Raw genomic sequence first — 23629 nt, forward strand, 5'->3', positions numbered from 1 at the left:
TTGTTTCTGCAGAGGTTATTCTACTCTGAATGTAACGATTAACTGGCGATACTACAAAATAAAATACAATGCCTCTTTTTTTTTGCCAGCAAGAGGGTAATACTGTGAAAGGTATGCAATGGGTCTTTTGCATGAAAATTCATTGCTTTAGATGTTTTTTACCTTTCCAGCCATGCTTTTATTTTTCGTGTTTGTTGAACTTTTTTATGCGGGATGCCCACAGCTAAATCTTAATCTGATCCTATTGTTTTCTGCGAGCGGCCCCTTGTAGTAAGGATTAAACTGCCTTTAATATAATGATGGACATCAATAAAGTCAAAACTGAATTTAATGAAGTATTCACTTTCAAGCCAGAAGAATTTGGGAAATGATCCTTCTCTTGTGGCGTGTTTGTAGTTGTAAAGCTTATCAAGGTTATCAAGGACTACATTCTGTGAACGCCTGTCCAGTAACCATACACCAACCTATAAAAAAGTTGCTACTTGTTGCAAATCAATGAATAATTCATAGTCCACCTGCTCAATGGTCTTTTCTTACTGTGGGTTCGGGATTTCAGCTCAATCAAATTCCCACATTCATTGCAGTTTAAAGGCTTTGTTAAGTTATATAAATAGAATTGTTAAGGAGAGGTTTAACCAGAACAATATCTAAGGAGAAGCGTGAAAAATATTTGATGCTGCATAATGTCTGGCTGTTACTGAAAGGCCAGTATTCATTTCTGCATATTTATATTATGTAATGTCTCCCACAGTTTCTTCCACGGTCTAATAAATATGTTGAACTTTCCAAACCAAATTTGCAATTTAATTAAAATATAATTTATTTTTTATTCCAACCATTGTTTGCTAATGTGTTTTAAATTCTGAATATACCATATCTTTAGGTTTCTCTTACATTTGTTTCATTTTTACATTTATTCTAGGTATTGTAAAATTAACTTTCACCATCTCAGTCTTTCAGTTTATAAACCTGTGTTGACAGCACAAGATCAATGTTTCTGTTGTATTTATCTCAAGTTATCTATTCATATCCTTTAGCTTATGTTCAGTTTGTCTAAACTTGAATACATTCATTGAATATGTTTTCAGAGGGATGACACCATTGTATGCATTGTAATTTATGTATTGTATGTATGTAATCTTATAAAGCCTTTCGACGAACTAGGTTTGACAACATCTCCTAAAATCATTTAAATACATTGGCACACACAGTATAATTTTTTTCAGTGGCCGGCAGGCAGTTACTGTGGTCTAGTGCCTAAGATGCTGGACTATAAAACATAATGTTACTAGTTTAGTTTTAGTTCCCACCTCTAATTCACTATGATATCAAGCAAATCATTAAATCTGCCTGTGCCGTGGTTATAAAAAATATTTTATTTTTTTTACTGTATTGTACTGATATTGTGGAGAACTTGGGATGATCAGCTATAAAATATGTTATATACTGTACATTTATGGCTGTGCTCTGAGAACAAACTGTAGATGCTGAGTGCATCCTTTCTTCAAGCCATATGTATTTTTCATGATTTCTTTAGTTATTTGAACAGAAACCTTTTATGTGTATAGATAAAATAAAACACTTACAGTGTTTGCAGTGACTTAAAACTAATAATCCTGAAAATATTTATACAAAAATGTTTTTTTGGAAAATGGTTAATGAATTTCGAATGTCTTGGTGGAAGCAATGCTTTTTATTCCACTTTATTCTTTCATACTTCCACTTGTAAACACATTGTGCTATATACTGTTACATATATGATATACTTCAAACACTTAAAATTAAATGTAATACCAAACATATAACAGAGCATGTTATTTATTCATGGACACTTATATATACAGCACCTACTCTGAACCCAGAATAATGCGAAGGAAGCAAATGTAAATAAAAATAACAGTCATTAACAATAAAATGGTTAATGCTGGTTTAACTTGATGGATTTTCTGATTATTACCAGAACCATAATGGAACATGAGCTCATTGCAGTTCTACCTGCTGTCTCATTTTTGAAAGTATGGAGCAAATAAATGGTGTTCTCTTCAGAAGTTTTATTTTCCTTTTGCCTTGTCATGATATCCCTTTTTTAACATTTGCAAGTAGCCTTCATTTTCGATTAATTAACAGGCCACCGTCACACTCAGGAATCAGACAGCATATCAAATTTAATAACTGCAGTTGTTGAATGTTACTGCTTCTGAAAGTGTCAGATTATACAGGGTGGTCCATTATGCAATTATGCAATTATTGCATTGAATAGCATTAAAAGTTGCAAGTTAGATCTGGACCACCCTATACAACTGGGAATTATAAAAGTAATTACATGATTCCCTCATGACTTTTCATCATAGTTCCAAATCATGTTATGCCTAGAAAGTACAATGATTCCACCTTATTTTGGCAGCTAATCTCTTTGAAGCACACCAGAAAAAGCTGGAATCTATGCTTCTCTTTATTCTTTTCACACTCTGCTGTGATACAACAACAAAAAAATCCAGCAGACATCTGCGCTGACTCTAAAGTTGGAAAGGATTCTCTTCTGTTTGCATAGTCACAAACGTTTACTTTCCTTCTCTTCTTGCAGTCACTAATGTCCTTTACTGTGTTTGTTATTATTTGCATTGTATTTCCATTTGAGAACTCATTGGCTGTTGATACTCACAAACCAGAACTAGTGATTATCTACAAGAAAAGTTTGATTTTTTTATCATAGCAAGTCACAGAGAGCAGTATGACAGACTCCCAGAAGTTGTCACGCTTCCCAGATAATGGTAACTGGCACATTCTGCACCAGTCTATGACTCTCTATGATTAAATGAAGGTAATGACTGAAAAATGGATGGTATGATGGTGGCTTTAATTTACAAGACAAGAAAGAAATGAATTTATTTATGTATACACTCTGAGCACAAATTTCCCATTATAGAGTGTAGGAAAATACGTCTATAGAAAAATATGTGATAGGCAGAGACAGACAACATAAAGCCTACATATGCATATGTTTGGATATTTAAGCTATTGCATGCAAATAATTACTGTGTTTCCCAGAAAACAAGACCGGGTCTTATATTAATTTTTGCTCCAAAAGAGGCACTAGTGTTTATTTTCAGGGGATATCTTATATTTATTCATGTACAACAATATACATTTATCCAAAAACAGTCATGTCATCTTCTGGAATTGTTATAACTCTCCACATTCAAACCCTGAATTCCAGCCTGAATTTCTTGCTACTCCAGCCGCTTTGCAGATCGATGTTCGTGCTTCGATATTTGATGAATGGTTTGATGTGGTGAAGCAAAAGGCCACTTCTGGGGTTTCCTCCTGACCTGACAGCAGCAGCAAGTAGCAATAGATTGCCACACCGAACACATATAATTTATAATATAACAGCTCTCTGCACATTTAGAATTCTTAGATCTATACTTAATATCACTTTCATGATGAAATGCATTAAAATGTTATATTTATGGATAAATCGTTAACTTTGTTTAAATAATGAATACTGTTAATAGTTACACATATGGGGTGGCACGGTGGCAGAGCGGTAGCGCTGCTGTCTCGCAGGGAGTCACGTCCCTTGTGTTCCCTGCCTGGTGTTTGCATGTTTTTCCTGGTGGGTTTCCATAGTGTGCTCAGTTTTCCATCCAAAGACATGAAGGTTTGGGGATTTGGTGAAGCTACAATGACGCCAGTGTATGTGTGTGTGCTTGTGTTCACCTTGCGATGAGCTGATGCCCCATCCAGGGATTTTGTTTCTGTCTTGCGCCAATGCTGCTGGAATGGGCGCATCCCCAAATTGATGGATGTAATCATTAAATATCCTGTTCAGAGATATTGTGGTTAGGTGTCCTTGGAATTTAATGGATGATTCAGGCACACGCATCGCATTGAGTGAAGTATAAACCTGGCCTTAGGTGCCTTACTTTTCAGCTAACGATCTTGACTAGGGCTTATTTTTGGGGTAGGGCTTATATTACAGAGCAGCCTGAAAATCATGCTAGGGCTTATTTTCAGAGTAGATCTTATTTTCGGGGAAACATGGTAACATAAACTAATTTTTTCAGCATTTTATTATTAATAAAAAATATTAAACATCAAGACTGGTTAGGGAAAAAAAAAACTTGCCTCGGGATTAAGTTGCAAGGCTTTAGATGCATACCAGGCTGTATGTTAAGTGTAGGTTTATAGAAAATATACATGATAAAATTATTTTTTTGATGAGTAAAAATGCATGTACCTCTGGACTAAAAGAAATATAATTCTGTACAAATGTTTTAAAGGTATAAGAGTAAAGCAAAACATTTATTTATGTTCAGAATGATGGAATTATTGTGTTTTTGATTGGAGTGTGATTTTAATATTTTAATGTAATCTTTAAGCTAAATACATTTTTAAAAAGAAATATATTATGAAAATATTTTGACTACTTTTGTATACAAAACAAGTTAATGCAAACTATATATTCTCATTAAAGAGATTCTCTTTTCTATTACGTCCTACTCTGTGTAACTCATTCTATTTATTTTATTGAAACCACACAACATTCCATACAAATAGGTCAATTTTTACAAAAATAGGGTCGAAAACAAATTAACCCTCACCCCTGAGAAACAGAGCTAGGCCAAAGTAAAACTTAAAGCTAGTAAAAATAAGTAAATAGATGAATTAATAAGTGAATAAAGATAAATGGAGAAGAAACAAAAGGGAGATAATCTGCTTCCTCTGTGCTTTAAAAGCTTATTCTAAAATGTTATTGATTAGATCCTGCCAGGTTTTGAAAAAGTTCTGCACAGATCCTCTAAGTGAGAATTTGATTTTTTCCAATTTCAAATAGTAGAGAACATCAGTTACCCACTGACTTAAAAGAGGAGAGTTAGGATTCTTCCAGTTGAGCACGATAAGTCTACATGCCAATAGTTTAGTAAAGGCAATCACAGTTTGTTTATCCTTCTCCACTTTAAGCCCATCAGGAAGTACACCAAACACAGCTGTTAATGGGTTAGGAGGGATTGTGACACCAAGGCTGTCTGATAGGCATTTAAAAATTTTTGTCCAGAATGATGTTAATTTGGTGCAGGCCCAAAACATGTGACCCAGTGAGGCTGGAAGTTGATTGCAGTGTTTTCAGGTTGGATCTTGCCCTGGAAACAGTTTTGGTCAGTTTTAAACGAGACAGATGTGCTCGATATATAATTTTGAGTGAATAATTGTATGCTTTGCGCATATGGAGCTCAAGTGAATTCTTTGCATTGCTACCTTCCACTCCTTTTCTGAGATATTGAGTGAGAGATCCTTTTCCCACTGTCCTCTTGGATCTTTGAAAGGGAGGGACTGTAAATTGGTTTTATATATTGCAGAAATGCCGTCTGAGTCCTCAAGACTGAGCAATAGAGTTTAGAGGGAGGTGGGAGGTGAGGAAAATTGGGAGTAACTCATTCTAGATGGATACTGATTTGGATTGCTTATAACTCATTTTTCATTAAAACCCAACAATTATGTAAAACCTCTCATATTTTCTTCTTACCTGATTTCTGAATATTTCTAAGTTCAAATGTTCTAGAAAACAATATAATATTGCAGGTTTTATTTTTGCATTTTCATTATCTTGTATAATGCATATATCAAACTCAGTGCATAGCAACCACAGAGTATAGTGTTAAAGAGTTTTTCAAAAATGATTTTGTCAATAGAGTGTGGGATGACTAATAAAAAATAAACAAAAATAAAACACTCAAAATTCGTAAATGCCTCAGAAAATTGATTCATAGCAGAAATACTCAAATAATGGCACTGTATTGTGGGCCAAGTAGCATGGGAAGTATATGGGTAATACAGTTATGGATTCACAAACCACTCTGTGAAGTGGCATTTAAAACATAAGTGAAAAGCATAATAATATTGTTTTCATGAGCACATCCTCCATGGAATTAAATGAGTTTCCACAGTTCTTGCTCATTTCAAACATTCCCATGTGTGCAAGTTGCATACACTTAATGGCAGAAATGCACTTTCAGACAGTTATATTTTATTGAAATGGTAAAATGTGTTCCATTTACTGAAGAATTTTCTCAAAATATTCTCTCAGGTTTCAGCTATAATTAAGATTAATCTCAGTTTACAGCATGATGGTGTATAATCTGGGGCCTAACATGCTGTACACTGATTATTTTCAGTGTTATGAAAAAAAGAAATTAAAACCACTCAGATAATGTACAATTAAAAATAATGTTGAGAGAAGTGAAATAATAACTTAAAGACAGCCATCAGCTGTTTACTTACAGTTGTGAAACAATGCATAAATTGACATATGTTTAAATTGATTTATTCTTAAATGGCACTGGCATTCAGTTTGACTGGAAACAGAACTACAGAAACAGGCTCTTTATTTCTGTTTAAATAAATTCCAAGGCCACCAGTAACACTGAAAAGAGACAGGCACAAAATATAAGGTTATCAAAGATGACTTGAACAGTCAGATCTGTGATGCAGATTCGCTCTAGAGAATAGAGTCAAACGAAAAATACATGGACTGACCACTGTGAAATCCAACCAATCATCCCGCCAGAATTTCTGGGTTGCCTATCACCTCCTGACACCCTTCAGATAAATTTACAGAACCCACTCCATTATTTGCCTACAGGGATACAGGCTAAAGCCTCTGAGGTTGTGTTATTACTTTACTGTGGGCTTGCTTCCCAGGTCCTCCCTGTGTTGAAGCACTTTGAGTAATGAGAAAAGCACTATATACATGTAAAGAATTATTATTATTAGTAACATGATTTCGCTTAATTTTGAAACATTTCTATATAATTTCTTTCTGTCATGTTTTTGGTAGTCTACTGGTGATTACTTTTTACTCATGTGACTAGTACTTCTACAGCTGTTATAAATGCGTTTATTTTTTTTTAAATTAATTTTACTGTAGTTGCTCATTAGAATTTGGAATAAATTAAGAGGCATGGCACCCTAATGGTTTTCCCTTTTTCTTCAGTCACATATCCACATTCACTTCTATGCACTCAGGCCAGTGAAAATATACCATAACTTTCAGTATTTCCATTTAATCAGTTTTCCACAAAAATCCTTTCCTGGTATTTGCTGTGCTCACTTTCAGTCAGACGACCAGATTAGTGGACCAAGAAGAAACACAAGAAACACAAGACTAGCTGGATATTTGCTAAACTTAGTATTGATCTTGTTCTGCTGCTTGCTGAGACAACATTTAGATCTGAGGATCATCTCCTGATAGTACTGTACTATGTAGCATGGTATTGATCTGCTGCTAGTATAGCACTGTCTCAGGTACACTGCAACCATGTGTGTTTTACTGTCTATTATGCTTTCGTTAGTATAATTTTAGCAGCAATTGCTGATCTGGTAAAGTGCTATATGTACTTTCTCATGGTTTTGCCATGGATCTTCCTCCCAAATCTCAAAGACATGCATATGTTACGGTTTAGCCAGGAAGTTGTTTTATTTTATTAAATCTGTTGTAAGACGCTAGGGGTCACTGTTGCCCATTTCAACCCAACAGACAGACACAGAGAACACAGGGTAAAATGACCAAGAAAGTATTTAATTCTTTTTCTTTTTGTTACAGCACCCAGATGCACCTCTGCCACCATAAACAGGCAAAACCAATAATAATAATGCAATGAATCACCACAAATCTCTCCTTCACACCTCCCAGCAAGTTCTGTCCTCTTTCTCCCAACTCCGGCTCCTTTGCTGGTTCTCCAACAGTCATTTATATAGTGTCTGACCCGGAAGTGCTTCGGTTCTTCTGTCCATGTGACATTCCCGCACTTCCGGGTCAGCTAGAGAAGTTGAGTTTTCTGTCAGCCCAGAAGTACTTCAGAACTTCTGTCCCCATGACTCGATAGTACTTGGAAAAGATATGAGTCTCCAAGTCCCCCTGCAGCATCTCCTGGCAGCACCCACGGCATCCAAAATCCCATGATGCCCTGCGGGAATCTGGAATACTGCTATGCTGCAGGGACATTGCCATCTGGCGTCTTGGGAGAGGCAGTGTCCTTCCTTTGCTGCTTCCCCCATCTTTTTCCTCTTTGGGCATCCCAGCCAGGTTGAGCAGCCTGCCGTCCGCCACAATGTATTTTTTTGCTTTTCTTTGTGTATTTTAATTATATTTTATATTAACATTTTTGTTAAGCCTTGTTATATGCTGTGTCATATTTTGTATTTAGGTTTGTAAATCTTGATGCCTTTGTAATTACAATAATTCTACTTGTTGCCTGCCTTGTTCTCTGATGCTGCAGCTGTGGGACAGACTGTCATCAACATCTAAAAGATATGAAATGGATTGGCATTAGTTATTGCTCATACTGTTCAGCTGTCAGTTTCAGATGGCCCTTTGCTTCTTTTGGATTTTGTAAGATCTCTTTTGATTATTTGGTTTTTGGACTGTTTATATTTTAGATTGTGGATTTGGTGTTTGCTCATATTTGGGTTTATTTATATTTCCCCTTTGAATGTTTTTGAGTTCTTCTTGATTTGATTTGGATAACCTTTTTGAATACACTTTATTTTTATTATAAAAATTATTTTTTATAAAGTGAGTCAGGGTTTTGTATAGTTTCATTCTCTCCTATTTTGAATAATATAGGCTTGGTCACCTTTTTGAGGGTGCAGGATGCAAGTCTGCATTTAACTTTCATGGCCAGGTCTACTCTGTGGTCTGAAGCCTCTGTTGAGCTCTTTGAGCCCTGAAATAACAGCATGTTATTGTTATGTTGGTTTTGATTTCTAAATTGGCCCATGTGAGTTTAGATATGACCCAATGGGTTCTATGATGGACTGATTTGCTGAAAGGGGTTGGTCCTGGTCATTTACTCAGTGCTACCAAGATAAGGTTTGGACCCAGTGTCCCAGAATTGGTTTGAGAATGTTAGTTTAATTCCAGGTTCACCTTGCCTCTGCTTGTTACCTGTGCTACATGCCTTATATACAGTTTATATTGATTTAGATATTGTGTTGTACAAATGTGATGAACATTTCTGGTAATTTGCTTAATTATTTTTTAATTTTGTCAACTCCGACACAACATAACATCAAAAACATTATGCATGTGAATGATGTGCTTCATTGTAAAAACTGTCTAATCTGTTGTACTGATATGTAGGTAAATTTATTTTATCCTCCAGTAGTATTTGAAGTGTAGTTGTCCTGTGTATTTTTGTGGATTATATGCTACCTGTACCATTTGCAGTTCATCTGGATTTAGTCCCACAAACAAATTTGGTCATACTGTGCATATCATAAATTACAGTTATATGTGAAAAAAATTACGAGATTACCGACCAAACCACTTTTCATAGCCAGTTGTTTCAACTGTTTGCAGAATAACTTTACAAGCTTTATTTTCTACTATATTAAGAATTTGAAAACTATTTGTCTGAAACGTGCTGCACACCATAAAGAAAAATATATATCATACTCCTAGATTCAACTGCTGGTTGACTCTATTTAATTTTCTTCTTAAATGACCTGTACAAATTTCACTATGCAAATACTGTATTTTATAAAATGTGTACATGTGATAAGACAGACAGGGGTCTGATTTAATTGTTTAATTTATTAGTTGTTCTAGGACAGTCCATTTTAGCTCCTGCCAGTATGTGTCAAGTGTGTGAATGCATGCACCTTGGTAATCAGCAGACACTAGCTATTTTGGGAGCCAGGAAATATATAGGGGAATGGGTTAGTGCAGGGGAAAGCATTATTTGCATTATTTTTATTTTGGAATTGACAGTGAAAGAAAGAGCAAGTGATTAATAGTGAGAGTGGTATTTAAGAGGAAATTGTTTAATGCAGCATCAACCATGCTGGCTAAACTGAAGACAACTGGACCTAGGGCTGCCTGATGGTTCTGTGTGGTGATTGCACTCTAGTCTGCTTAGCAGTGGAACGGCCAAAAGGAGGAGAGGCCACCAGAGCATGCTGGAGAATAGAGGTTTGTTAGATGGGAAAGGCACCCTGAAAGCCACAGTTCAGATCTGCTTGAGAACCTGGGAAATGACAGGCTATTATCTAGAGCTCCACCTTTTTCCTGATGAGGACAAGGTAAAGATGTGAAAGGACATAATGATTTTACCTCTCTAATGTTTTAGAATTTTGATCTTTATTTATTGGGGATTATTTATTTATTTATGGAACACCCCAATCACAATGGTTTTATTGTCCTGTACAGATTTATTTATTCAAACTATTTAGTAAACTATTTATTTGACTGCACAGTTTGCACAATTTTTGGTACTATTAATTTTATGTTTTAATAAATTCTACCTATATTCTAAGTATAAAGTCTCTCTAGTTTGCCTCACTCACCCTGGTCCATCCTTGGTTATGACTACTGATGTCCCCAGATAAAGGAAGGTGACCACAATACATAATTATTTAATTTGGGCTGGTGCCTAATCCATGGTTGCTTCCTATCTTTGATCAAAACTATCTAAATAGTTTCCAACCCACCTCAGCTCTGCATTAAAATTAATTGGCTTGGAAAATAAATAAATGAACCACAGTTTAGGAATCTAAAGCAAATAAACTACAGTGGATTATCATTTTCAATGAGGTTGAAATGATGGGTTGTTTACTTTATAATAACTTCTCAAGTGGTTATACAGTTGAGAGAGATATTCTGAGATGTAAAATTATGTTGGAATGATTATGATTATTGGATTATTTGAGTGTTAGCAGATATGATGCTGTATACCTAGTCTTCTTCTAGTTCACTAACCTTAAACAATACAACAGATAAATGAAGATCCATGTATTCTCTGTTGATTTGATAGTTGGTATTTATGCTTAAACATTGATAGTTTTCTCAATTTATGTTTTTTTCTTTGCTCTTTTGTTGCTTAGATGTATTGTTCCTCTACCATTTATAGGTATATTTTCATTTTTAATAAATGTAAGTTTTTGTAATATTCAATGGTTAAAGATCACTGGTTACTATTTATGATATAACAAAACTAAAGACTAATTGATTTGACTGCTAGATTTTACACCCTAATAAAACAGCATTTTTCATCTCTAGTGCTTCCTTTACAAGAATGTAATAACTATTGTCCTTGATATTTTAGGTAAAACCTGATGAAAGGCATCACATATTTGAAGAACGCATAGCAGGTGCCAGTGAAAACAGAAGAGCAAGACATCGTGAACAGCTAACTTGTCATGAGTGGATCTGTCAAAATAAAGGCCTGGAAAAAATATACATCAACCACAGAGAGCATTATGTTTAAAGGTGTTTATAAAGATTTATGTAAGGTCAACAGTGAGTGACCGTAAAATAGGTTTACACTTAAAATTAGTAGAATTGACTGAAACTTAAAACCATCCAAAACACCCGTGTTTTAAACACATATCTGATTTTTTTGCATTTTTGTTATTGCAAAGGTTTCTTTCTTGCTGACAGCTGTATTATGTAATTTCAGCTAACGCTGCACATTGTGTAATGTTTATACTTAATGAAAAGGTGTTTCCTTATCATCCTGATACATACAAAACATATTTATTCAGAATTTCCTACTGTGATGTTAAATATATTTTTATTTTCTCTATTCATTATCTCCATAATGAGGTAGACTAACACCTTTTATTCTCCTGGCCTGTCACCATTATCATTTTTCATTCATCTTTTTTGACATTCTCTGCATTGCACTGGCACTCTATTTAGGACCGTTTCTTGCCTTGTGTTTGATGCTACATGGATGCCCCTTCCAGATATGTGATCCTGAATGAGTCTGAAGATGTTACATTATAATGCTTTGTCTCATATTGTGTACTTGACCAAGGCCAGATCTACCATCAGGACGACTTAGGTGTGCACCCTGAGGCCCTGCTCACAAAAGGGCCTTGACATAGGTGAGAAAAAAAGCATAATAACAGGAAAGGTTCACTTTTTTGTCAAAAGGAACTCACACCAGACTGCCATCTAGCCCCCTTACTTCCCCACTTCAACCAATTAAATCAAACATAAGTAAAAAGTTTTTTAAAAGAAATATATGAGGGGGTAAAACAAGATCAGAGAAGGGGGGTATTTTTCGTACGTCGCTTAAATCATCCGAGATCAGGTGCCTCATCTTGGATAAGTTAATGCCGGTGACACTCATTCGGGATAGGTCGGTTTTTCAAACGCAGCCATGTATTAGATTAGTCTAACTGGATCTAATCATACAAGATGAATGCGCGCGCCCGCGCTGAGTGAAAAGCCCATATATATTGAGTCTAGAAAACATGATCAGCAAGTCTTTGATAGGCTGTAACAAAATGACGAAAAAACGGGCACATTTTTTTTTCACACACACGGCGCAAGACCTTTTATTCGAAGGACATGAAGAATTTCAAGATTTAATATGCACAAGGGGTAACACTGCAAAAGCAGCCCAGACCAGAAAAGACGGCTGGCAAAAAGTGGCCGACAAATTAAACGCTAAGTAGTGTGCATTGAACTTACTGAATGCAGCGTTTCATTTCCTATGTGTCAGATTAATTATTCTTTAATACTAGCCAACCTGTGGCGTAGCATACGCCGCATAATTATGTATTGATGGGTGAACACTTCCTGAAAGACACAGTTGTCCAAATGGGGTTGGTTTTGAGGATACGACTGTAGGTGAATGAAAAGATGTTACTCTGGAGAGGGCAACATACAATGCAGCATTTTACACGCTGCATACAGCGATTCACATCGAAGCATAGACACTGCTAAGACCATGGGATACCCCTCGCAAACTGTTTTACATGCTGCATACAACGATTCACATCCGCGACAAATATGATTCTTCTTAGATGGTGCTGTCGCGTCCACCCTTGCTCTCGAAGCATACACACTGCTTGGTCATGTGCCCGCTCGCAAGAGCAACTAACAGAGACCTGCCCATCAACTCTTAAGACCATGGGATACCCCTCGCAAACTGTTCTACATGCTGCATACAGCGATTCACATCCGCGACAAACTAACTTTTACACGCCGCATACAGTGATTCACATCCGCAACAAACATGCCTCTTCTTAGATGGTCCTGCCGCGTCCACCCTCATTCTCGAAGCATACACACCACCTGGTCATGTGCCCGCTTGCAAGAGCAACTCACGGAGACCCGCCCACCAACTCTAAGACCATGGCGTGTAAAACAGTTTGCGATGGTGGATGTGGTCATGCATCATAACCGAAAAGAATGCAGTGGTGAACCTCGGTTCACGACCATAATTCGTTCCAAAACTCTGGTTGTAAACCGATTTGGTTGTGAACCGAAGCAATTTTTCCCATAGGATTGTATGTAAATACAATTAATCCGCTCCAGACCATATGGACTGTATGTAAATATATATTTTTGTAAGTTTTTAAGCACAAATATAGTTAAGTAAACCATAGAATGCACAGCGTAATAGTAAACTAAATGTAAAAACATTGAATAAGATTGAGAAAACCTTGAACAACAGAGAAAACTAACACTGCAATAGTTTGCGCTATAGCAACAAAAAATGAACATTTGAAAAAATTTAATAAACCACCAAGAAAAGTAACATTTCAAAAATGCACACTACGAACCGATCGCTGTAAACAGAAGTGAAAACAAAATCAAGCCCAGTGCATTCTTTAACTGCCTTCCTACCTTATGATTCCAGCTCTCTCTCTCGCGCTGCCTGTGTGTGTGCGTCTGTCTCTCTCTGGCGCTGCCTGTGTGTGCGTGGCTCTCTCTCTCTCACTGCCTGTGTGTGTGGCTGTGCCTCTGTCTCTCTCTCTCACTGCCTGTGTGTGTGCCTCTGTCTCTCTCTGGCGCCGCCTGTGTGTGTGCGTCTGTCTCTCTCTCGCGCTGCCTGTGTGTGTACCTCTGCCTCTCTCTGGCGCTGCCTGTGTGTGTGCGCGGCTCTCTCTCTCGCTGCCTCTGTGTGTGTGTGTGCGTCTGTCTTTCTCTGGTGCTGCCTGTGTGTGTGCGCGCGGCTCTCTCTCTTGCTGCCTCTGTGTGTGTGTGTGCGTCTGTCTCTCTCTGGCGCTGCCTGTGTGTGTGTGGGCAGCTCTCTCTCTCGCGCTGCCTCTGTGTGTGTGTGTCACACAGGAAATGCACAGGGAGAGACTGAACCTCGCAAGAGCAACTAACAGAGACCTGCCCACCAACTGTAAGATCATGGGATACCCCTCGCAAACTGTTCTACATGCCGCATACAGCGATTCACATCCACGACAAACATACTTCTTCAGAGGTGCTTGTGGAGTGTAACAGAGATGAACGCGAATGACGCTCTGCTCTGTGAGTTGCTGCGTCCGAGTTGGTGGGCGTGGCTCTGCGAATTGTCGTTGTATCCAATGGTCTTAGAGTTGGTGGGCGTGGCTGTCTTGCGTGCTTTCCATGGGTGACTACTTGTCGGCGGTGCGTGCTTTCCATGGGTGGCTACTTGTCGGCGGCTTAGTGAATTATATATATAGATGTCATAATTCCGGATCAAACGTGAGCACAAGGAGAACATGGGAACAGGTTAAAGTGAAGTACAAGAATATACTTCAAACTGGTAAATATTGGTATATAACTATTTAAAGAATTGTTGACATAAATAATCATATATAATATAAAAAACATTAATTTTAAAGCTAATAAGAAGGCAGACAAGCAAAAAACAGGTGGAGGTCCACGCGGTCCAGACCTAACCCCTGCAGAAGAGTTGGCTCTCCAGCAAAATGCCCATTGCCCTGTTTCTGAGGGCATTCCAGGGGGAAGCTCCTCCTCAGAACCAGCGGCAGGATGCAGTGGTCACTTCATTTCAGGTAAAGGATGGTCATTGCATATATTTGTCTTCCATGTGTGCCATAGGTATGTTCCATATAGCCCTCTTTTTTGTTGGGTCAGTTGCAGGGAATGTCATATCCGTAGAACTTGTGTATGACCAACGAGATATTGACAAAGGTCAAATAGTTGATGAAGACACTGTGTCTGATTATTCATCAGGAGGAGAGGTACATTTTCCAAATAATGTTTGATCAAACTCCACTCTGATCAGTCCCATGTGCCCCAATCACATTTGGAAACCCTGGGTAATGAGAATGTTAGGCTGATTGAGATTCTTCATGGAACTGTGGGTGTTTTAGCCTGTGTGTTACCTACCTGCAATGGCATGAAACGCCTCTTTTATTGTTTGCACACGCAAGTGTCCAGGAAACACTATGAAAACCCGAAGGAAATATTTCAGAGCCAAACAGACTTTACGAATTGCCTGGCAAACTGCACTTTTAGTTAGATTTTCTGCATCGCCTACAGTATATAAAAAAGTGCCGCTTGTAAAAAACCTCAAAGCAATGCATACTGTGTGGTTGTGAGAGCCCGATTTCGCCTAGTTTGACTTCGAATATAAGGTCCTAATAAATCTTTGAGGTACAATATTCCCCCTCGGCTAAAGCGATATCTTTCAAAAAGAATTTCCTCCAGGAGTAAAGAGAAAAGCCAAGCAAAATGACACCTTTTATTGGCTAACTAGAAAGATTACAATATGCAAGCTTTCGAGGCAACTCAGGCCCCTTCTTCAGGCAAGATGTAATCTTGCCTGAAGAAGGGGCCTGAGTTGCCTCGAAAGCTTGCATATTGTAATCTTTCTAGTTAGCCAATAAAAGGTGTCATTTTGCTTGGCTTTTCTCTACATTCATAATGGCTAACACGGTACAACACCCTAGTACTCCAGGAGTAATAAAGGATCTTGCCGATCGCGCAAAACCATCTCTATATGAAATTCTCTTTGTATAATTTGCACACCAATATCAATTGGTCGCTCATTCATGATCGGTGAAGCCATGACTGGATGACTTCCACACGCCATCACTGATTACGTGTGTAAATTAATCCTTGTTTACATAGAACTAACCTGCTCCGAGCAGGTTTGAGGATTAGGATGTGTTGCTATGACAACACTTCCAGCAAGAGTTTCGAAAAACCGAAAGATCCAGGATCAGGCCAAATAGTCAACAATTTCATCTGGCTAAATGACTAATCCATGTACAAAAAATACCCCCAAGGTGTCTAATAGTCCACTTTTATAATAACATACCTTTGATGTGTTAATGTGTTAAAAGAAAAAAAAGACAAAAGGGATGGCCTTTCAAAGTGAGTGCCAGTAATGAAGGGAAAAGAAAAATTAGAAACCATGCCATTTTGTCAAAAAATTATTCCTGGTATTTGAAGCTTAAAAAAATAAATAAATAAATGATGATTTTAGCAAGCCAACAAGTTGTGACTAATGATACTGACCTTATAGATAGTCACGAAATGGCTAATATTGCCACTCTTTGCAGGTTCAGCAGCAATCTGCATGCAGTCTGATAATATTGACATAACAACAGTGTGAAAGATAATTAGACTCACCAACCTATGTGGAACCCGAATGAAGAAGTCATATTTCATCGCTATTTTTATTTGGTGCAAATATACAAACCCAAAATGCTCAGTTACATATAATCCTGTTGCTGCAAAGTGGCCTAAGCCAAATTGATGTTTGTTAACTGCAAAATCAGAAGAAATTCAGCCGCCATACCACCTTTACTTCAGAAAAGGTATTCCACCTGAAACTAAGCATGTTTGGGCCTGAAAAGTACTTGAATGAAAGACCGTCTACAAAATGCTTGGGTTGCTACTGGAAGAGTTGTTGGTGAGGCCATCAGCGGGCTATCACCCTGTGATCCATGTGTGGATCACAATGCCCCAGTGCAGGGTGACATTGTGCTATAAAAAATGGAGTTTTCCTTTCAGATGACCCATAAAACCGAGTTCCTGATATTATTTATTTTCTTCTTAGATGTGCATTCATTCCTTTGAATTTAAACTTGTACATTTGGTTTGTCTTAAAAGACCCCCAAGCATCCTTTGAAAAGAGTAGGGTGTTTTCCAATGGTCTGGCTAAAATGCCTATGACAGGCTGGCCCCATAATCATCCCCTGTCCCTTATGGGTTACTGTCTGTCTCACTCCTTCACCATCTAGAAGGTAATGTGTAGTGAGCATACTGGCACAATTGGATGCCATCACATCATCCAGGTGGATGCTACACAGTGATTCTGGTTGAAGTGGATCCCCACAATCTATATAAAGTGCTTGGAGTAATAAGAAAAGTGCTGTATAAATGTACAGTAATTAATTGTTATTTGATTAGTAGCCATATTCAGTATTTGATGATGCACTCATCAATTCCTTTGTTATGTTCATTTTAATACAGAAATGAACAAAAAAGAAAGATCAAGTTGACCCACTATAAGGATTGTTAGGTTTTGTGTTCTTTTTTATATTTCAATGCCTGTACTACATTTAATACTGACATACAGTATGGGATGTTCATAATGTTTACGTGTGTGCCTGGTGGAAGCAGTGAGGTGAGGAAGGGCCTTTTGGGCTTGGACACCCTTGAGTCTGTGGTAGGTTTTAATCCAGCCATGATCTTGACAGATGATTACAAATGTGTTTTTCTTAAAATTATTTTTCAAATTAATTTTGCCATTCATACATAATACATACAATACATACATACATATAATTCATATCACATTCACTGTTAATTTATTAATAACACTTCCATAGAATACTTCGTTTTCTAGTTTTATTAGTTTTACTAATAAAATTTTGTTGTTTGTTAAATTTAATGAATAATTTAAAAAATTACCAGAATTAAATGTATATAGAGAAGAATAAGGGTAGTGTGCAGGACTGCTCCCTCACATCTCCAGGCACCCAGAGTCAGTTCTCGAAATGATCACCGTCTATGCGATGTTTGTTTGAGATTCACATAATTCTAGTCCTGGTGTTGAAGATTTGTTTCCACATGCAAGTCAGGTTATCTGTCTACTCAAAAATGAGCTGATATGATAAGTGGCTCTGTGTTGAATTAGCACACCTTTGTGAGTCTCATTCTGGTTATAGTGGAATAGCTTTTCGCTGTCACTTTGAACTGCTGTATATACCTCCAGATTCATACAAGACTGTCATGAGCTAAAAGGGAAGGGTCACCAGATCCCATCCTGAGTTATGACTTTGATTTTGGAAATGCCTGTCAGAGTATCTTACTCTGGAGTACTTGGAAAATGCACACAATAAAAATAATTATAAACCCTTCCATCCATTTAGAGAACTTTACTGGGCAGTGGAAAGCAGAAGACAATATGGGTCTAATTTGGGGTTGCTAATAATTCCTAACTGGAATGTCTCTGGGACATGGGAGGAAGCCTAAAGTACTCAACAAAAAATATGTATAGATTTAAGCACGGAAGCTGTGAAGTAGCAGTGCTAACCACTGTACTATTTTCCATCCATCCATTATCCAACCCGCTATATCCTAACTACAGGGTCACAGGGGTCTGCTGGAGCCAATCCCAGCCAACACAGGGCGCAAGGCAGGAAACAAACCCCAGACAGGGTGCCAGCACACCGCAGGGTGCGCACACACACACACACCCACTAGGGACAATTTAGAATCGCCAATGTACCTAACCTGCATGTCTTTGGACTGTGGGAGGAAACCCACGCAGACACGGGGAGAACATGTAAACTCCACGCAGGGAGGACCCGGGAAGCGAACCCAGGTCGCCTTACTGCGAGGCAGCAGCGCTACCCACTGCGCCACCGTGCCGCCCCCTGTACTATTTTACTTTTCCTAATCTTTTACTAATTATAAAGCAATTGAATGTGTTTTACATTACTTACCCAAATAATGTAATATAATACATTTTAATTGATGAGGTTGACTTACACCGAAATATTTCCTACAAGTGAACACATATAGTGTAAGAGGGCTGCATCTACTATAGCAGAATTAAAAATAAACTAGAAATCTCTACAGCTCCCTTTCATAAAGTATCCTGACATTTTGAAACCAAAGATTCACAGATGTGATATTATTTATAGCCTTCCTTTTGAACACTCTAGCATAAGAGCACATATTTTACTTTTTCTGTTTATTTTTTAAACAGTCAGCAATATTGATTAAAATTTGACAGAAATAAACACATCAAAAGAATAATCTAATCAAGGAATGAGCAATATAGATTGCATTTATTTTGGTAACCCACCAGTTATCCACACTCTTATTTATCTTCATAGACTCCTGAATGTCACTGGCTAAAATTAAATCCTTGGCAGATGTAGAGCACATACTGTAATTTACAATAGATTTCTTGTGAAAAAACACAAGTTGGTCTTATTAGATTTTCAAAGTAAAATATGTAGGGGTTTTCACCCAAGTAAAAAGTGAGTGAAAACATGAAATGGAAACAAATTTAGGAGACAACAGACTTTTTAGTTTGGCATGCTGTCTAAACAGAAAATAAACTAAAGTGTTATCCCTGAAAAGATAGCACAGTATATACCACTGATTAGATAATAAGCTCCATAGACTGCAATTTCCTGTTGCTTTAATTGTCCAGTTGTGTTTGCACTATACAAAATTATATTTTAGGAGCTTTATCGATGCATCAAAAGCCATGAAATAAGCAGTAGCAGGTGTATCATTACTGTTATATTTAAAAGCATCTCAGTGCACTTACATCAACGCAGGAATACTGAAAAATATGAACTATTCAGATTTGATATAAAATGGTATAAAATGTATCAGATAGTGTAGCTTCAAGATACTCTATCATCAGTGTTTACAGTTGGTGTTTTACTTGGAAGGCAAATAGTGACATTTTGATTCCCATTCTTTAAAAGTCAACTCTTAAAAAGATATTTTAGATAATATAGCATTAGTACATTACTACAGTAATTCAGTGTCTGGAGTGCCACTGCGGTGGAAATCTGGAAAGGGTTTTTTTACATAGCATAACAATCTCAGACCCACTTGTTGCAGGATATTGTCCCAGCAGCATTATACACAAGACAGCGAGCAGCTCAAGATGGTGTGCCAGTTTGTTGTAGATTGCAGTCATGCACACACTCACACAGGGCCAATTTAGAATGGCTAATTTAGAACCTAACTTAATGCTCTTTGGGGTGTGACAGAAAACATGGCGAAAACATGACTTATAGGCATTGGATTCAAACCCACTACACTAGACATCACAAAACAATTGGTATTTATGTTTGAGGTTTTCATTTTGTTTTGATGTGTTACCAATTTTTTATGTCTTTATGTCCTCATTTTTTATGATTTTTTTCAGTGACATCATTGTGCTGTTACTTTGTGTTTGTACTTTCCGTGCCATGCATTACTGGGCACTTTTTTTGAATGACATTATATAGACTTGTTTTCTGTTCATATTTGCTCTCCTAATTTTTTTTTTCAATTCTAAACAAAATAAAACCCTTTTCATTTTTTTTTTTGTCAATTTAACTGCTGGTTAGCTCCTCACTAATAGCTGCTAACTGTCCTGAAGTATAGGTTATGTGTATTTTAAGGCCATAAACCTTTTTTTTAATTTTTCTAGAAAAAAGTGGCTTAAGATGAGAACTTGCTTTACTACACCGTTTCCTCCCACATCCTGAATATGTGCAGGTGCAGCCTGTGTGGGTGTGCACTGCAATGATCTGCTGCCATCCAAGGCTGGGGCCAGTCGGGCACTCAAAGATGTTATGGTAGATTCTGGCTTCTTGTGGCACTCTAATGGAGTGAATTGAAATTGTGAACCATGCACTTTTATTGGTATAAATTTCAAAAGAGGGAAGCTAGACCTTGGTACATTTTTTTTTACCATATTTGCTTTTATTCTTCTTAAATTATTAAAGTTAAGTTAGTCATTGAAATCTATTTTTCAGAGGTATAAATCACATTTAAAATATAGTTAATATTAATAACATTCTGTAACCATTACAGTTTGCCATCTCCACTCTTTCAAAGCAGTACTATATTACTTAAAAGATGTACTGCAGTTTGGAGATTTAATCTAGCATCTAGTTTAAAGACAGCATGGTTACAAATGTATTGTCATAATTAACAGCGTAGCACTATGAAGAAAATCATATGGAGTTAGAATTATCCAAATGGAGTTTTTCTTTTTTTGTGTATAATAACATGAAGTACTCATCTTGAATACTGCGTCATGAGAAGTGGCCATGAACTGCCTTTTTCTCTTCACTGTCCCCAAGCTGAGAATGTGTCACTTCATACCAGTTCATTTCAGGGCTCAGTGAAATTGAGACAATATAGATTTGTCAAGTAGCCTAACCTACTTATAAATTTCCTTTTCTAAAGGGACTAAAACCTCTGTATTTTTTGCAACATATTAATTTTGTATACAGTAAATGTTACTCAGTAAATTATATATGATATAATCAACTGGATGACATATTAACTCAATAACTTTTGTTTATTAGTAGGTTATTAATAACTAAAACTGCTGAGCATAATTGTTTTACTTTAGATAGTTGTGTCAGATTAAACTCATTATTCTGAGGAAAACTGCAGTTATTATAATTTAAAGATGCATATACACAGTATGTATTAATCAAGTCTTTCATTTCACTGGTCAGCTAATAGTCCAAGTGTTTCCTTGGGATGAAGGTGTCAAGTCACTGTAATAACCACATGCCATGAGCCCCTAAAGCATCTTTTTTTCTATAAGGTTTGGTTTGTTGATACAGATAACTCAGTTTTATTCCTCCACCAATTAATTATCTTATGCTTTTCTTTTTCATACTTTACTTATAAAGATTTTTATTTAAAATCTGGACTTTCTAACTATGGTAAATCTTCAGAATAGAGTCATCAGAATAACAATCACTAAAGTGACATGCATGGACTGCAAGAATCATACTGAAGTAAACAAAAATGTGCATCAGTTAAGTTGCAGATATTTGTAGTTCCAGATTTCTTTCTTTTACATGGAGCTGTGTGAAAAAAAAATTGTGTCAGTTATGTTTATATATTTTTAAAACTTGTAATAAGTGATTTTACCACTGGTTTTGCTTACTATTATACTTTTTATGTTTAGCATTTAATAATTGTAAATCATGACTAGAAAAGTAGAATAATACTATTATTTTTGTTCATAACAAAGACTGATGTACAGGATATACTCTGTATTGCTGTGGCATTTCCTAACAATACTTTGTTTTGTTAAAGGTTCTTTTAAAATAATTTCTATTTTATTAACCACATTAATGTTATACATTTATTTTGTACTGTTTGTAAAATAATGAAATATTCCTAATGTGATTTTAGCAACTTTTAGTTTGCGCACATCTACCTACTGTAGCTCACAGAGTATTGTACAGTATCTGCTATCATTTTAATATGGGTATTGTATTGTCATTGTTTCTCATTTCGCACCAGTAAACTTTTTTATGACCTAATTTTTATTGAATCAAAAAATACAAGAGGTGAACGGTTAAACTTATTTTTAACAAAATAAATAAAAAAGAAAGATCCCAATGTCACAAATCATTGACTACACAAGCACCAACCAGCCAAGCAGAACTCAGTCATTTTTTAATATAGGAGATGAATGACCCATTCATTCGCACCATGGAGAGTTAAGGTTATTAAAGGAGGATTTTCAGACATTTATAGGAGAAAGACAATCAGAACAGTTCTTCAAAAACTCAATTCTGAGGGCCTCCTGTGGCTGCAGGTCTTTGTTCCCGTCAGTATAACAGAATCATTGAATCATTTTAGTTCTAATTCATCCCATTGTTTCATTAGATGATCATTTTCTTCCTCTTTTCTTTTTCTGCATTCAAAAATTACTGTAGTGTCAGATTAACATTTACAAGAAATTTAGAACATCTTAGTAGTTTTGCCATCTCTTTAAATGCTTAACTCTCGTTTGTTTTTTTCCTATTATTTGATCTTTTTGCTGTGGATTCTATATCCCTTAATTGTAACCCAATACAATGCCAGTTAACCAGGTGTGCTATAGACGTGGGTCAGACAACACTGAATGCTGAAAGGCTGCAGTTACTTCTGGGTCAGACCCACTAGCAAGATCATTAGCAAATAATTCGTCTAAATAACTGAAACACTTGGAAAAGGGGAAATTAAACCACCGCAATGATGAATAAATTAGTTTATATCTATAAAAATAAAAATACTAAATTATCCCAATGTAACATACAGTGCATCAGTCCTTGATAAATACCAGGTAAAATTTAGCACACCCAATTTGCTGGATGACACTAAAATAAAGGAATCGGGAAACAAAGGTTTGCTTAATTAGGGCAGGAGTTCAATTAAAAGCAAAACTGATAGAAACAAAAAACTGCAGCCAGGACCGAATTTGAGAGCCACAGAACTTTCTAGTTTCTACAAATATTCTAGCTTTAGCTTTGCAACATTATTACCTGTGGTGAAAAGCCTACACCAAACAAATGGAGAGATTTACATACAGTAAGTGAAATATGTGTGTGAGATTGAGAGACATAGGTTAGCATTAGGGGGGTTAGTAGCCAGTCCTTTTGCCTAACACATTTGAAACGTAAAATATAGCTGATGCAGTAATTTAAACTGGATGTAGTTATAATTAGGTTTTTTATGATGTTAGTGAGAAACTAATTCCAGGATGATGAAGAAGGAGATGGGTGGTCATGTTTAGTTTAATAGTAAAAGTCCTGTTGGCTGCTTTATGCAAAACAGCATATAAAGTGTAGATTGGCTTCATATTGAGAGGCATGAGCAAGAGAATTGAAAGAGCTAGTAAAAGGA

The 23629-nt window shown here is 36.6% G+C and overlaps 1 protein-coding gene across 1 annotated transcript in view; it reads left to right on the forward strand.

The window, feature by feature from the left end:
- The window catches only part of LOC114642871 (nectin-3-like), a 513459-nt gene extending 502085 nt beyond the window's left edge, over positions 1-11374 (forward strand). Inside the window, exon 8 of the mRNA XM_051926988.1 lies at positions 11106-11374. Coding sequence (XP_051782948.1) covers positions 11106-11267 — 162 coding nt within the window. The 3' untranslated portion in view covers positions 11268-11374. The remainder of the gene's footprint in view (positions 1-11105) is intronic.
- Positions 11375-23629: the final 12255 nt, after the last annotated feature.

This window comes from Erpetoichthys calabaricus, chromosome 4, assembly GCF_900747795.2.
Source record: "Erpetoichthys calabaricus chromosome 4, fErpCal1.3, whole genome shotgun sequence".
Taxonomy (NCBI): domain Eukaryota; kingdom Metazoa; phylum Chordata; class Cladistia; order Polypteriformes; family Polypteridae; genus Erpetoichthys; species Erpetoichthys calabaricus.